The 17834-nt window shown below is 38.5% G+C and overlaps 2 protein-coding genes across 2 annotated transcripts in view; both read left to right on the forward strand.

Annotated features, from left to right (window-relative positions):
- LOC146478842 (neuropeptide FF receptor 2-like) overlaps window positions 1–17834 on the forward strand; it is a 32885-nt gene that overhangs the window by 2341 nt on the left and 12710 nt on the right. The window lies entirely within an intron of this gene.
- LOC146478843 (QRFP-like peptide receptor) lies at window positions 1773–3150 on the forward strand. Its single transcript, XM_085111520.1, has one exon. The coding sequence runs from the start codon at window positions 1921–1923 to the stop codon at window positions 3109–3111; it is 1191 nt and encodes a 396-aa protein (XP_084967646.1). The 5' UTR covers window positions 1773–1920; the 3' UTR covers window positions 3112–3150.

Genomic DNA, 17834 nt, shown 5'->3' on the forward strand with positions numbered 1-17834 from the left:
AATTTCTCCGAGAATTATTAATCATTTGAGAAGCCATACCAAATACTCGAAAGTGTGTTTCATTAGATATCCAAACACCTCGAAGTCATTTAAAAAAAACTCGGCTGCGCCTCGATCGTTTTTTCAACCTACTTCTCAATGTTTGGATATCTGTGGAAACACACCTTCTCGTGTCTGATATACATGTATGACGTAAACATAAGCTAATAGAATTGGAAGTATTCTTAGATCATACTGATTACATTTTGCAACACTGAGAAAGACAAAAAGACCATGTAACGATCGCGCATAGCACAATGACTGATATTTCACTGCCGGTAAGCCAATTAAAAATCTGGAATTGCATTTTCCACTGTCGTATCCAGGCTTTGTTATTTCACTGATATTATATTACACCCTGTGGTTTAATTACACCTTACTTGAAGACAGTTTTCCAGTGACAGAATGTCTGAATTTTAATTGTAATACTTTAAAATTGTTATTTTTTTTTTAAATAAAGTTGCTTCAATTGTGTAAGGGACTGTGCAATAATTATCAGGAGGGGGGGGGGGCTGAAAAACCAGAGTTATCTAGCAAAAACTTAGACAGTACCCCCCCTCCAAAAGTAAAAAATTAGTTCTAAGCCCCCCTCTGTTATGTTAAAAATAACGTCGCACCCCCCCCCCCCCCCCCACCAACACGCACACACACGCACTCACTCCTCGCCGCCACCATTACCATAGATGCCTTTACGTAACATTTGATGTCGAGAAGGAAATTGATCGCTTGATTGAAGATTTAAACAAAGCATTTGCTAAGTACCGGGGTGCTTACCACATTGGCTCAAAATCCAAAACTTCTGAAGCCAGAAAGAGAAAGGAGCAGAGAAAAAAATCAAAGAACAGGAGATTGAACGCTTCAAATAACACACGAAAAAGGGCTTGCATTATATTTAGATCCTTGGGAGAAGAGCCTGTTGAACTTTGTTATGAGCCAGAGATGTATGGAATTCAGCAAATCGATTCAGTCGATGAAGAAACATTACTTTTATTCACATCAAAAACCGACAAAGCTTGTCTACGAGATCTGTTTGATTCCCATTGTTTTACGGGGGATGCTAAAAAACAAGTGCATGATTTTTGCTTTACATAGGGTCAGCTTAATTAAATAGAAGAAGGGTTAAAATTAATCAGTTATCTTTTCATTTTGATGGAATTTTTTCAATAATCGTTTAACAGCTGTTCGCATTGATATTTGTTACAGTCTATCATGAGGCCTGTATTGAGAATCTTTAATTGCGTTTAAGTTTATTTACATTTCGAATAAAACTTAAGGCCCCCCCTCTGTCAAATGAGTGATTTTACTTTGACCCCCCCTATCTTGGCAGCAATTTTAGGTAATGCCCCCCCCCCCCTCTGGTTTTTCAGCCCCCCCCCCCCCCCCCGCCCCTCCTGATAATTATTGCACAGTCCCTAAAATACCTAATAGTTTTACTGGGCATAATTTCACCTCACTTTTGAGGCCTCCATTTGAAGTAATATTAATTGCATTATACTTAGTTGAAAAATCACTTACTTGCTTACTAGGCTTCCTACTTACCGCCTTACTGACTGACTGACTGACTAACTGACTGACTGACTGACTGACTGTCTCTGACTGACTGTCTTACTGACTGGCCACTATCCGACTGACTGACTGACTATCTGACTGTCGACTGTCTGACTGATTGACTGACTGACTGACTGACTGACTGACTGACTGACTGACGCACTGATTGGCTGACTACTTGACTAACTGAGTGACTTAGTATCTCACTGACTGACTGACCGTCTGTCTGTTTCTCTGACTGACTGACTGACTGACTGACTGACAGACTGACTGATTTACTCACTTGCTTCATCGTCCTCGGTTGGGTGCCATTTTCTTCAGTGTGTTCTAACCATGCATTATTGTTACTTTTTCGGTTACTTACAGGTTCTAAGAAGAAAGGGAAGAAAAGTCACCTTTATCACAATGAACAATTCTACCCAAATCAATTCCAGTGATGACACGCGGTGCTCAGAAGCCGTTTCTGTTTTCTTCACAACAGCAATGGCTGTAATCACCTTTGGCGGTTTGATTGGCAACCTTTTGGTGTTTGTTACTGTGAAAAGAAATCGAAACCTTAGAACAAGCACCAACTACTACTACGTCAATATGGCGGTTTCTGATTTTATTGCAAGTCTCACAGCCTGGCCGCTGTACCTCACTGATGAGATAATCACAAGCAAAGGAAGTCTTATTGATAGTCCTTTAGCCACACCTGGATGCAAAGTAGCAGTGTATGTCAGATTAGTGTCCAGTATAGTATCCATTCTAAGCTTGGTGTTGATTGCTGTCGAGAGATTCATCGCTACGGTGTATCCCTTAAAAGCCACACTGCTGTCAAGCAAGATAAGGATAAGTCTGATGTTTGCAGTATGGTTCATAGCCTTTGGGTATTTGGTACCAATGTTTTATTTTCACAAAGTTGAAGACGTTGGGGAGGAAACATTCTGCAGATTTACATGGGACGACACTTTGGCGCTTGCAATCTACCACATAGTTGCGCTCATCATGCTAACTATTGCACCGTTAATTACTATAGTCATCCTGTATTCTCGCATTATGTGCGCTTTAAGACAACGACCCAACACAGAATGCAGTGCAGGGAGCAGCATTGCTGAACAAAAGCGACGTAAGCAGAGCCAAAACATCATGAGAATTTTCAAATCGATCGTTATCGCTTATTGTATATGCCTCGTTCCTTTTATGGTTTACTTGATTTTAAAGATGACTTTCTCAGAACTTTTTACCAAAGATAAGTGTAAATGGATTCTTGGGTTTTCATATTTTGTATTACCGTCCCTCAGCACAGCAATCAACCCAGTTATTCTGTTTTCATTTAGTTCTAATTTCCGTCTCACTTTGCAAGCCTTCTGTTCATCTTTATGCCGTCTTGAAAAATTACGATCGTGTTGCAAATGGAGACATCGGTCAGTTTTGTCCCTCAACAACAGCGTGGAATTACCAGTACTATCGAGACACAGAGAGAACTCCTGGAAAGAAAAAGACAGTGCAAAGAACAAGGACTTGAGTAAAACTTATCCTTAAAATTGGTACATTCCGTTTAAAGGGGCACTGCCACGGAGATTTGGCTGTACTTTGGTACAAACGAAATTCCTCTTAGCTAGACCACATGAGAAAAATATTGAGTGATTTCACTGAGAAAGAATATACCATTATAAGTTTTTTTTTGTGTGATTTCTTTAAAATACACAGGAAGAACTTGAAAAAATTCGCCAATTTTTTCAAGTTGCACCCATTTGCATCCAAACCATCCGCAGCCAAAGATAATTTATACTACTTTCTGTGCTCTAGTAGGGTTATTGTTAACAAAACCGAACAATTATTTTAACAATCCACCGATACAAATATATTGTCTGGCTATTCAAAGGGACACTGAAAATAGGTCACAATGCTCCTTTAAGAAATGAATAGTCTGGCCGACTGGTTCTGACAAATGGAAATACATCAGATAATTTATTTACTCAACTCAACTTTACAAAGGGTATAAAATGGAAATTAAGATATACAGTAAATACATTACAAATAATGACATAAGATAACTATATTTACGTAGGGAGTGAGTTGAGATCAACCAAATAGCAGAAGGCATGATCTAGGGAATGGCTCCAATGGAATACAACATTACATACACCATTTAGTAAACTTCTGTTTAAAGAAAACAAACCGCATTTAAACTACAATTACGAAAAATAACTAGTGGCACTACAAACCAAATTTGAGCTATTCCGGATGCTTTGCACTTAATTCCTTATAAAAATATCTTAGTAGGAGGACGTGATCGCCTTAAATTGTTATCTTTAAGCTCTCACAGATATGCTCTCATGGAAACGAAAGTAGCCGATTTTGTTTCAACCGTGTCAAAGACAATTAAGTGTGATCACTATAGTAAACTCTTTGTGAACCAACAAGGGTTGGCTAGTTTTGCCGTTTAGAGAAAGGAATACTTGTTTTATACCGCCAAAACCTATCATTGTATTGTGTTTACAGATTTTCAACGCACAAAAATTCTATTCTTTTTACAATTTTAACCTCAGGTTTATTCTTAAAATATTCTTAAAATTTCGCAAATTTCAACCTCGATATTCTTATAAAATATCTTCTTATAGATAAAGAAAGAGTGCGTAATGGCAGGAGATCTGAGAAAGCTCTACCGAGACTTTCAAAGGAAATTCCCATACCTCAGTGAACTAAATTAGATATACCAGATGGATGCGATTGGTAGATACAATTGGTAATTTAATCAAATCTTGGCTCCCCTAAACTTTAATGAAATTAGGGTTATTTGTAGTTTATATTCTTCGCATTCATTTCAGTTGAAAAAACTACCCGAGCAAAACTGCCTAAGCCTTTCGCACCTTTGGAAAGGGGCTGAAAAGAACGTGAATGAAACGAAAAAATCCAAACAAATAGGCCATTTCCGAGCTGCTGTGAACCTCATTATGAAAGCGAGGCTAAGTGCAAAGTTTTTATTATGAAAACTAGCTTTGTTTGCATATGAATGAAAACTTAGTTTTATAATAAAAGCTTTGCACTTAGCCTCGCTTTCAAAGTGAGGTTCACAGCAACTTAAAAATGGCCTATTAAAAGATATATATAATATTCAAGCTAAGGTTAAACACAGCCTAATGTTCCCGTATGCAGGGCTCAGCGCGCTCACCTGAACTAACCGAGTTTATGGGCACGGGGTTTGGGAGAGAGAGCGATAGCTCAATGGGTTTAATCAACGTGTGACGTCACATACGGACCACGCGCCACGGACAATTTCGAGAGTAGGAATAAAGCTGGGTCGTGCAATGCAGTTCTCTACGTCATTTAGTCTGCTATCGCAGCCGTCTCTCATCGCTCCTGTCCTTCACGGAGGATCACAAACTCTCAGGGAGTTCTTGCGAACGCGTTCACTCTTCTTCTGAACGCACAGCCTGGCTGCTGGGAGGGAGATATATAGGGAGCTAATGTATTCGCAAGCTACAGGAGATCTTTGTCTTGAACATTCTTGAAAGTGCAGACAAACTCGGGGTGCGCATAATCTAGTTTTCACAGAACTGACTTTCATTAACCACACGAGAGAGAGAAGTAGAAGTTTAAAGCAGTGTAAATAACCAAACTGATTGCAGGGCTGACACTACGGCAAAGGGCTTGTTTATTTGGGCCAATAATTCAACTAGTACAACTAGTCTTCTTCAAGACCAAGGTTACGATAAGAGAAAATAAGCTCTCAAAAGTTTAAATTTGAACGTAAATATAATTGGTTAATGATTAACTATAGTGTACATGACAGAGCTACGAAGAGAAAGGAAAGGAGCCAGTTCCCTCCAAATTCCCCTTCGCCCTTCTTTCTCCCCAAAAACGCACAAGCTTAAGCAATACCACATTACCACCAGCAACGTAGATTTGAATATTGCAAAGCAGCTTCTCAAAGGATAGGAAAGCCGGGAAAGGAGCAAGTTCCCGCCAAATTGCCCTTCGTCCTTCCCCCTTCGCGCCCAACGAAACGCACAAGCTTAAGTGCTACTGACTGCAAATATCAAAAATCCCACGACAGATAGGAAATTTTAGATTTCATTTTGTCTCACCTTAATGTTTCCTTTGGTAAACTATCTTCAAAAATCACAATTAAAATTTCCACCGCTCATTCGTTTTTCTGAAAATTAGAAAAGTTGAATTTACGGCTTCACGCCCGCTTCGAACAGCCCCCCGGAAAAACGTGAAAATCGTGCATCTTTAGCAGGCTCGCACACAGCCACGAGAACTGATAGATAGATAGATAGATAGATAGATAGATAGATAGATAGATAGATAGATAGATAGATAGATAGATAGATAGATAGATAGATAGATAGATAGATAGATAGATAGATTATTCGTATTAAAATCGCAGTCAGAGGCTGAATTAGATTAATCGTTACAACAATAAAAGTTAAGAAAAATAAGAAAAATGTACACTATACATAACTATAAAGTCAGTCACAATTACTATATATAAATGTGTTCATAAGTCTCTTCGTCTTAGCCAGAGGGACATCAAAATTCCTCTTTCGTCTTAAATTGAATTCACAAATGTTACGAGGTGGCAAGAGCTCATGCAATTTATGGTCTGGGTTACAAGTAATGGAATCAAAAAGCTTAGTTGTGATGGACTGTCTGCGTCGAGAGAGCGACTCCAAATTGGCTTGATGTAATGCGTCGCTATATGGAACAAACGGAAAAATAATTCGCAAGGCGCGCTTCTGTAGCTGTTCTAGCTCAGCGGATAAATTTGCGGGGAGCGCGTTGTGAAACACCGGGCATGCATATTCCGTTACTGGGCGGATACAGGTCAAGTAAAAGATTAGCAGATCTTTGACGGGGATATTCGCTCTCTTCAGTTGTTTAACAAAATATAACCGGCTCGTTACTTCTTTACATATTTCAGCAACATGATAGTTCCACAGGAGGTCAGATCATATATTTAGACCTAACAACTTAACGGTGGACACTGTCTCTATTGCTTTCCTGTTGATGACGATGGGAGCGAAGTCCACGGCTGATTGAGAACTACTCCCGTTTTTCTATCTCGGCCGCAAGTAAATCTTTCTATTATCTCTCGTTAAGTGTAAAAAAAAAAAGTCGCAAGTCATATTTTTAATGTGCTAAATCACTGTTGAAGATAGCGACCTTCGAAGGTTAGATTTCAAATTGAAATTAGGGACGATTTCAGAGGCCTATGTTTGTCCTAGCATATGTTTTGTGCAGCAAAACTATAAGTAGAGTCTAACCTCAATCCTTCCTTTTTACTTCTTCAAAGTGCTTTTTTTTTGGCATTAATTTATCCACTTTGCCTGAAGAATGGTGTCACGATGACGCCGAAACGTCCGCTATTAACTTTCATTTTTGCTTGCTTATGTTTCATACAAGCGAAGCGTTCAGAATAAAGAGTGTGCAGGGTATTTTAACCAGTTTGATGGCTCGCTGTCACGATTAGCATCACGCAAATCACATAGCTAAAACAATCCACTCATCTAAAGTTAACGTTGTTTTGTTCTCAACGACTCAAATCTGGAAGGCAAGTTTATAATATTTCAGTTCTTTTACAATACCACGTCATTGTTTCAAACTTTGAAAGTAATAAATATTAGAAACCGATCCACCGTGGGACTCGATCTGCATGATAAATTTTGCCGAAATATTTTAAGCGATCGTTATAACAGTTGATGACGCACTATACAAACTTCCTGTCAAATCTCACCAAATTAACTATTATACTCTTGCTATCTACATCAAAAAAATATTTCAAAAGATGAATGGAAACACATCTAAAAGCACATCTATAAAAGCGATTTATAGAGTTGAAACACAACAGCAACGTATTCACATACCGCACAGGCAATCACGGGTTAATTCAGTAAGGTTACCCGGGACCTTCAGAGGTGTCTTCAGAGGTGTCTCGCGTTTAAGCGATGTAGCGCGTCCAGTTTAAACTGTAGATACCTAAACCCCTATATCAAATTAAAGCTTATAGAGCTGACTATCAAACCATACCAAGAATTTTGAAATAAAATAAATTGTCGAATTTTTCACGACCTCTAATTGCGAGCGTCCGAATCACCTTTTTAAAGCTACAAGTCTAAGTGAATTTTGTTTTTTGCTAATTTAATTTGCTCCTCAGTTTCCTGACCCAAAGCGCTAAAAAAACGAGTCTGCGTTTTGCCATATTCAATTGCAGTGAAAAGTTATAGAGCATTTTCGAAATAGGATGAAAAAAATGTGGAGTAATCGTACAAAAATCACTCTCGGAGAAAAAATATTTCGAAAGAAAAAATTCGCAGACACGTTTTTGTTGTTTATATGTTAAACTAGATACTGTCCAAATTTGAAGGCAAACGAACAAATTTCTTTTGAGTTTTAGCTCTTTGAAGTGGCTCCTCCAAGTGAAAAACATTTATTCGAGAAAACAGCGCTAAAAATTCGGCAATTCATTTTATTTCAAAATTCTTGGTTTAGTTGGATAGCCAGCTCTATAAGCTTTAAATTGATATAAGGGTTCAGGTATCTACAGTTTAAACCGGACGCGCTACATCGCTTGGACGCGAGACACCTCTGAAGACACCTCTGAAGGTCCCGGGTAACCTTAAATTTATCCGAAAATACAAAAAGAGCTTTGTACCCTACGTGCTGTTATTGGTATTTATTGTATAGTTGAACCATGGGCTATACGAAACATGGGTTTCGACTAAATAAAGATTACATTTATCTCAAATAAAGTTGAAATACTCACAATGAAGTAGACTTTTGTCTTTTTCGATCGTTTCCTCTCATTTCTTTATAAATATACATTATTCAGATCTATACACCCGTATCATTCGTTTAGAAAATACAGATCGAGACTACAACTAAAAAAAATACAAGAGGCTACTTCATCGTGAGAAATTCAACTTTATTTGAGATAAATATTACTTTTATTTAGTCGAAACCCATGTTTCCTATAGCTCATGGTTGAACTGGTCTGGGTTGAAAAGGAGCATTCGGATTGGCTCCCTGAGCGGTCCGAATTTTCCTATACTATAGAGGGTTTTCATTCACGTGGCTACTGGCCATATTGGTTTACTGAAACAAAAAAAAAGTATTTGCATAAAAATAAAGTTCAATTCCCAGAGGTTTAGTTTGGGACACTAACATGGCCGCCATCTCTTTGTTTTGGGACACCAATATGGCCGTTGTGACGTCTTGTGAAAACACTCTAGATGGACCGCTTCCGTTACAACATACGCTTGTATGGATCAAAGTGTTTCAATTTTGACAACACGAAGCAAAAATGCTTTCAATTACGTTTATAAAGTAGGAAATGTTCAAACCGTGATGTCGGACTTTTGCTACGAGCGCGACGGATTTTATTATTCAGCCGAAGGGACAAAAGAAAGCTCAGAAAACAGCAAACTCGACGAAGAAAAAAAAAATTCCGTCGACAAGGCCTTAGAGTACCCGAAACACTAAAAAAAATAAAAAAAATAAAAAAAATCAAGTCTTACCTTAAAGTATGGGTAAAATTTTGCCACTAACGGAACGATTTCAGAAACTTTTAGGCAACATCCTGGTTCGAACTTAATATGCTGCTCGGCGCTTTCTTTAAAGATGTTAGAAAGAAAACTAGCGAAGAATACGAGCCTGAAACTCTAACTTGCCTTCAACGAAGTATCCAACGTTCTCTCAATACCCACGAGTCGCAAGTCAACCTCATTCAAGGTGACGAATTTAAGTTATCCCGAGAAGTCCTCAGTGCAAAAAGAAAACAGCTTGTAGTCCCAACTGAGTGTACATCGAATCTGAAAACTTTTATTTATACAAATCGGCTTCCATTCAGCATCAACAAGGAATGTCGTTAGCTCTCAGTCGCTCAACAACCACAGGCGATCTCTAAGAAGCTGGCAATACATAGAAAAAACAACAACAACAACAGCAACGAAAAAAAAAAAAACAGTTGAGGTGGAAAGTACCAGTATGACGAGCACAACAGCAGCCAAATCGGCTATTTTTAAGGAGCACATTTCCAAAACTGCTTGCTTAGCATCCTGGGCTGAGTTGCTCGAAGCCTGGTTAGCGCTAACCATTGGTTAAGAGGTATTAAAACCTATAGGTTGTCATGGCATTTAACCCGGGTTAGCGCTAACCATGCTTCGAGCAACTGGGCCCAGATTACGAATCATGGTCAGCCAGCGCTTCCCAAGCTCCCAGCCATTTTACATGACGATTAAAACGACTGAAATGTAATTTTGACTACAAAACTGTTTCGATTTTATCGATTGTCGTTCACATACACCGTATTCACAAATGGCGGACACGCACGGAAAAGACTGGTACTAGGCATCAAAACGAGGCGTTGTAGGATAAGCAAAAAAAGAAATTTTCGAGCGAATGCAAACTTCCAGACAGAGTAATCTGAGTAATCAGCGGATAAGGGTCGATAAGTGCTGAGTTCCTTAATAGTGAGGTTTTCTGATCACTTAGTCCAAACGAGTTCAAGTCCTAGTGTTTATTATTTATTGGATGGCTTCTTGTAGTAATCGCAAATGCAAACTAGACACTCACGAGAACAAACTGTGTTAGATTTTTTTGTTTTAAACTTCCGAGCGCAATGTCTACAGAGAATACAAAAGGTTGTTGGAAAGATCTTCATTCTAGCAGGGACCACAAAGGTTTCTTCGGTGTATTATTTGGAAAGGGAAATAAAACAGGTCTCGAAGGAAAGAAAATTAATTTACAAAAGGACGCAGTTCCAACAGGGTTGCGTGGTGATTACTGAACTCGGAAAAAAGTTACAAAAACCGACTCCTACTATTGTGAACAGCTCTAATGCCCCAAAAACGAAAACAAAAGGAGGTGGAGAGAAGCTACTGGAAGAGTAGTTTAAAGGAAACAATATTTGAGGCAAGACTTAAATGTTTCGGTAAATGTTAGGCGCTTTTCCCCCGAAACAAAAAATATCACGCATCGCAAGATTGACCAAGATTAATACAAGTCATTGAAAATGTGGCAGTTGCCAAAGTCAAGGGGAACTACTAAAAGAAAGGTTTCAAACTTAAGTAAACGATCCTGCGAGGAAATTTAGGAATGACGCTTTTAAGTGAGGTATCTTGTAACTGCATTAGTTTGGGAACCCAGTCTAAAGCGAAAGACAATCATATAATTCGGACAAATTACCTATGCAAATCTTTAATGATTTCAACCGAAATGACGGTTAAACTTAATTAGTATTTCTTAGCCACAATGCGGTGTTCTCTAGTCCATGTTTCACGAAATACACGTACAGTTTCTCATTCAGGCAAAAAATTTTCCTGCTGAGCTTGTGCTGTTATTTATAAACAGTTGGATTTTGATGACTTGATTGATTTAGAAACTTATGAATTTTTGAGGGACTGCACTCTCTGCTTGTTGTTTACAGTACGGCTACAATATACTGGTTCACCTGTTCCTTCTTTTTAAATTATTTTTCCTGCCGTTTCTCTCTTCACCCTTCATGTCTTTTTGCTGTCGTTTTCGCTTTCTTCTTTCTTGGTATTATAGCGGTTTAGCCAAATAGCTGTGGTCTCTCTTGCGCTAAGAAATGCATCCTTTTGTAGCTTCATTTGTTTCCTTCAAGACCTATCTTACCTTCGGATTCCGAAAGACATACCAAGCAAACGTAACCTTTGTGGTATCTGTATCGCTAGTTCGTACTTTCTCTGTCCATTACGCTCGAAGTTAGAATCCTTCGGAAACAAAAACTCTAACCAGTTTGTTTCCGTGATTGTCTACTTTGCATTTGGGATTGCTACAAGAAACAAACCAAGAAAAACTAGACCTCTCTCGTTCGGAATAAAACCAGCGATCTGAAAAACTTGCTGTTAGGAGTTTATCCGCTTTTAAAAAATAGTCAGCACTTTTAAGAAGTGCGTATTCTTCCGAATCTCAAATGAGCCGTTTCCACTTTGATTGATGAGACCTGTCAACCTTTGCGTGTCAAACCTTGTCCAATAAAAAAGGCTTTTTCGTGCAAGAGCCAATCAGAATTATTCCACGTGATTTTTGTCCGCGTATAAGCGTCAACATTGAAAAGCCTTTCTTGCTCTTTTTCTCGCACTATTTGAACAATGAACATAAACAAGTTTCACGCTTACTACAAAATAACAAGCGGGAAAGCCTATATAATAAAAACCATATTGAACTGGCCAGTTCGGTCCATATTGGGAAAATATTGGTCTCGCCCTTTTTTTGCATATATTTATTCTGTCTAGTCAATGACAGACGGCTTCCCTCACTTTCTTAACTGTTTATAGGTTATATTATAACGACTGTAAAGCGAGAAGATTATTTGCATTTCTACTCAAGTTAACAATTAGATTATGAGCTCGAGATGTCTATCGCGTGATAGTTGATGAGGGCGAAGCTCTCACTAGTCGCGGTCAATACCATCCATCTCTACTAGTCGTTCAATACCATCCATAATCGCATCATGAAGTTACTAATTACAGAACAGGAATACTCTGACTGATTGTCTGACCACTAAACAGGAACGTGCCTTAAACTTCCTGAGCGACAGGTTTTGCAATTAGAGAGACTAGTCAAACAAAAATTGAAACCCGCAAGGCGCAGGTGTACACTTTATTTGTCAGTAAGAGAGGCATGACTTTGCACGTTTCTTAGCCATTAGCGAGCTGTTATCTACGGATAAAGAATATACTGTACTTTGGTTGGTTTGAAGCTCACAAGAAAACAACATTCTCCGTTTTAGAAAAGGTACGTTTTGAGACTAATCCACAACAGAGTTTAAAAAACCGAATTGCGGTTTTCTCATAAACAACCGAAATGTTTGAAATATGCTTAGTTAAAATTCAAGACTACTCTACAAAAAAAATCCTCATTTGTTTAAGGCTTTTACTTCTTCTCCAAATATCATATTTTTTTGTTATTCTTGTTATAATTTTGTACTTGTATGAGAATAGGCCTGTAAGCAAGGGAACAAAGGGTTGGGAGAATAATTTGGCGTGCGTTTGCTCTCGTTTACGTATTGAGAATCTCATCTGAAATTTTTTATCCAAATTTGATACTCAGAATTTCTTTATAAGAGAACATCATTGTTAGGTTTAATATATGTGTTTAGCAAAACGATAACAGATAGTCCGTTACTATTATGACGGGCTCTACCAAAAACTAAACCTTAGTTTAGTCTAAACAGCCTGTCTTTAAGCCTGTCTAATCTTTAAACAGCCTGAGGAAATTTATATGAGCCTATTTCTTTCCTTTAGTCGAATCATTTTTCGTGTCATGAAAGGAAATCTTTTTTTCATTATTTTATCCTAGCAGGGGCCCTTTGAGACTTTTAACACAAAAAACGGTGGGTTATTAACTTCTATGGTTAAAATTTTGCATAAAACAAGATGATTCCTGAGAAAAATATCTTACGATGAAAGAAGCAATATTCATGGGAGAATTTTTGAGTATGTTTACCATAAGCGGGTGGTTAGCTAACTGTAAAGATTATACTTTATTTTGACTGGTGGTTTGAAGACGAAATGCCAAGTCTGTTCAGATCGGCCAAGACTGAATCGAAAACGAAAACACATTCAACAACTATTCGCGGAAGGCGAAGTAAATATTGGTTAATCTTCCACGAGACGAATATTCACCAATATTTACTTCGCCTTCGGCGAATAATTGCTAATTAGTATGATTACTCAAGTGATTATTACAGAAAAAAAAGAACCGTCCGAAAAATGTGGATTTTGATTGTTTGTTTCAAAATGACACGCGTCAATGAACAGAGACACGTAGTCTGCCGATCACAAGCTCAATCGAAATCTCATGCTCAATCAATAAACTGCACATGCCTCAAGCAGTATTCTTTAACTGCTGTTTCATTGAGACGAACCATTGACTTCTTTGAATGCATGAATGTTGGGTTTCTTCGACCCGTTTACCAAGATAGATGGAGATGAACCAGGATGTTTGGTGTAAAACTCGAGCCGGGTGTTAGCAATAGCACTTTATCGCACATTTTCTTGTTGGGATCCATGGCTTCGCCGGTTAACGGACGTTTATAAATTGCCCTCGGAGATATGCTGCTTCAGGCAGGAATTAAGTCCATTATTGGCTTCACTAAACAAGTACACGGTTGTCGCAGATGAAATTTTTTTGTTTTGAGTCGGTGACTATTGGTGGTGGTCGAGAGTCGCTCGAACCGAGGTTACTTTACCCTTGGAGAGACTCGATTCATGTTTGTGTGGTTTTCGTTTTAATTTGCGGTTCGATTTTTGTTCAGCGGTTTGGCTGGGAAAAACGAGATACCCCCTCTCTCTAATATTTATTTATTTATTTATATTTATTTTTGAAGTGTCTGGGAAGTTTTCCTCTCTAGTTTGGATTTTTTTTCTCCTCTCCATAACTTAAAGAGTATAAAAGCTATGACAACAAGACTTACTCACTGCACCTTGTATAAAACTCCCCTTAAGTCGCCTAAAATCGCCTTAAGTCGCCTAAAATCGCATTAAGTCGCTAAAAATCGCCCTTAGTCGCTTAAAATTGCTTCCATTTTACAGCGTGTTTTGCTTAAGTCGCCTTAAATAGCCGTAAATCGCTCAAAGTTACGGCGTCTTAAAAGGTCCCCGAGTAGGCCTTGTAATTTTGTTTCCATTAGTAGAGATCACCTTCCGTGTCTGATTCCCATTCGCGTAGTGGGTCCTAATCGGAATATTTTACATACCAAAGGAAAAGGACATTTCTTAAATACAGATAACGATAAGAACAATGTCCCATAGAAGTTTTATAAGAAGACATACACGGTAACACCGGCGAAATCATAATGTGCTTTGGAGCACTGAACAGCTGATGGCCCGCTAAATTTATAGTGATGCAAACATAAAATAAATGTCTTCCTAAGATACTTTGCTGTTTCGAAATGAATCTCAAACTAATTAATAATTCATCAAGAGAAAACAAAGAAAATCACTACTATGACCGTGGTTTGGATATGTGTTCCTAATTACCATAAAACTTTGCCAACTTTAGCCTTGAATTTCTCCGAGAATTATTAAGAGTGCCTGGCTGTAACTTTCGAGAATCGCTGGCCAAGCTTGAAAAATCGAAACTCCTGATAATTTCCCTGAAGTTTACTTTTGGGGAACTATCTTCGAAAATATTATTTGAATGTTCTGGAAATTTATAGTTTTCGAGAATTTTGGAGAAAACGAAATTACTGGTTTTACCTCATTAATTATGCAAAAATCTCATTCAAAATTTGCCAAGTTCAATACGCTTGTGTTGAAACAGTACGCAACGCTAGAAAACGAAGTCGGTTTTGAGTAAGAGCATTACTCACCTACTTTCTACCAATGGGACCTATGTAAACTTTTGTAGAACTTTGGAGGGTCTTATTGCTCTTTGAAAAATTGACATTTTGAGGACTTCGCGATGAGGTGAAAATTGAGTAAGTTTGAAGGTTTAAAATGCATCTTGGTATGTCAGATATCGACTCCAGAGGAACATTGCGATGAAGCTTGGGTCTTCGTTTTTAATAATACGAAATAAAAAATCTGGGCAATCAATGCACGCGCTGACGAAAACCAAAGGTAGTGAGGCTTCGTTAACAAATTTGCATAATTCGCAACTGTTGACAAAATGCTTAATTGTGGCGACTCGGTGAAAACATTGACCCAGGCTATCTTCAAATGGTCATTTTATCTCATATTGTATTTGCTTGTTTCTCTTTCTTGTTTAATACCGTGGTAGAAAAGATCTGGACAAAAAAAAGTGTGTGATCGGAAAAGAAAATATTCGCCAAATGGTGGTGGGAAATTTGCGTAATGCAAATCTCCCAATAAATCTTTCTGCAAAGGAATCTGATTGGGAAGGTTTCGTTAAGAGTCTATTATAAAAGGAGTCAAAGCAACGTTTAAAAATCCGATTTCAACAAATAATTGTCGAATCTTAACCTTTAAATTTATATACGTGCCAAACTGATGCTCGCTATTGCGTTACCTGCGTCACGTCAATAGCTGTCGATATTGCCCACAAACTAACTTGTGCTGCAAAATTGCCATTTACAACAACTAGGAAAAAGACCTTTATTTGCTGGCATAAAAGCGGTTTTGCAAAAAATTAAACGTTCACATGACTCTGGAATCACGTTTAAAAAATACACACAGACATAGAGTCGGTCAAAGTGTAATCAAATCAAGTTTGTTTACTGGAATGCTTTTTCAAACAGCTTGTCCAACCTTTTTCGGTGGCCTTCCAAATAATAATCATCCAGAAGCGGGTCAGTTAAAAAAAAACTATCGTTCGTGCTGTTTGATACTGTACGTTCGCAAGGGACTGAAAAAACAATGTCAGTCGGCACGCCATATTTTAACGTAATTACTGGTATGAAATAACGCACATGTACGGATACACGCTTGAAAACCTGTGTGCCAGTTTCCGTTTAACAAAATAATACTAATTTCTTCCTACAGTCCACATTGGCTGTAGGGCATGCATTTATCTTCGTCGAATGTCAACAACAGAAGCACGGCTATCTCAGTGACACTGTATACACGCAATGTCTACTGCGTACATCACTGGTAGCCCAAGCTCTATGAGCGTTCAAGAGCCTTTGTATTGTCACGTTGTAATTCGAGTGTCACGATGAGTGTTACACAATGGCGTAAATTATAAGGATTTGTATGGGAACTTACGAGTGTTTTGGGTTCGAAAATAAAGGGCATAAATGGAACAAAAATGGCTTACCTTGTCTCTTGATGTCTTGCTAGTGTTTGTGTGCCATGTTATGGCCATTTCAGTACGATTCCAGTGGGTTTTCAAAGGTTTGCTGAACATTTTCCTCAATCTTTATCCTGCTCTATATGTCCCCAAAAGGTTGGTCACTTCAGTAGCAATAGCATTCTTTGAAATGATTGCAACGTTAACAAGGAAGACAGTATAAAAGACTGAAGAGTCGCGGACAAAGGACAGCGGACCGCTGACTGGGTATAGGTGGACTATGGACTACGGACTGGGTTTAAAGGAGAACTGAAGTATGACAATCATATACCATCACATTTCTTTCATATACCACACGTTTGACATTCAAATCCTAGCAGTATGCAGGATGTTTGTCCCATGAACCTAGTTTAATGGCCTTCGCTCCCACGAGTCTCCTGTAGCTCAGTGGTAGAGCATCCGAACTAGTAATCGGAAGGTCTTAGGTTCGACTCCTGATAGGAGCACTCGGATTTCTTTTTTTCCGAGTATGCCTGCGTCACTTTCTAGAATAATCATCATTCTCATTCATTCACCAGGCTGGAAATATACCATCACATTTCTTTCATATACCACACGTTCGACATTCAAATCCTAGCAGTATGCAGGATGTTTGTCCCATGAACCTAGTTTAATGGCCTTAGCTCCCACGAGTCTCCTGTAGCTCAGTGGTAGAGCATCCGAACTAGTAATCGGAAGGTCTTAGGTTCGACTCCTGATAGGAGCACTCGGATTTATTTTTTCCGAGTATGCCTGCGTCACTTTCTAGAATAATCATCATTCTCATATCTTTCTTGTATTCCGGCATTTTCGTTAAGTTTAAGATGTATAAAATCAAGTTTCGGTAGTTATTTTTGTCCCTTTATTGTTGTTTTTGAGAAACAAAACAAGGACTGGGAATAAAATAGTGAGGATCGACAGTGCAAACATAAAATCTTGCTTTATCTCAGCGAAACAGCTGGATTTTTAATACGCGCTGAAGAGAGTCCGGCATTTTAGTTTTTTAGCATTCATCTCAGGGTTCGATATGATGAAAACTTGCTCTTGCAGTGCAGATTAAATGCACAAAAGGATGTTTGATGATCATTGAACGTGATAAACCAATGAGGCCACGTGCACAATCGTGTAGATGTCGTACATAGACATTTATGACTCATTTATGCAGTAGACATTGCTGAGATACCCGTGTTTCTGTTGTTGACATTCGACAAAGATAAATGTATGCCCTACAGCCAATGTGCACTGTAGGGCATGCAGTCAGTCCGTAGTCCGTAGTCCATAGTCCCCCTACGTTAGTACCCCTTTAATACCCAGTCCGTCGTCCACAGTTCTTCGTGTCTATACCGACCACGTTTTTAACGTTGCAATTTATTTCAAAGAATACTATTGCTACCGAGGAGACCAAGATTTTGGGGGAATATATATATAGTAGGATACCGTATAGAGAGAGGAAAATTTTCAGCGAACCTAAAACCCACTGGAATCGTACTGAAATGACCAAA

The sequence above is a fragment of the Pavona decussata genome, unplaced genomic scaffold (genome assembly GCF_977016875.1).
Source record: "Pavona decussata unplaced genomic scaffold, jaPavDecu1.1 SCAFFOLD_62, whole genome shotgun sequence".
In the NCBI taxonomy this organism is placed as follows: Eukaryota; Metazoa; Cnidaria; class Anthozoa; order Scleractinia; family Agariciidae; genus Pavona; species Pavona decussata.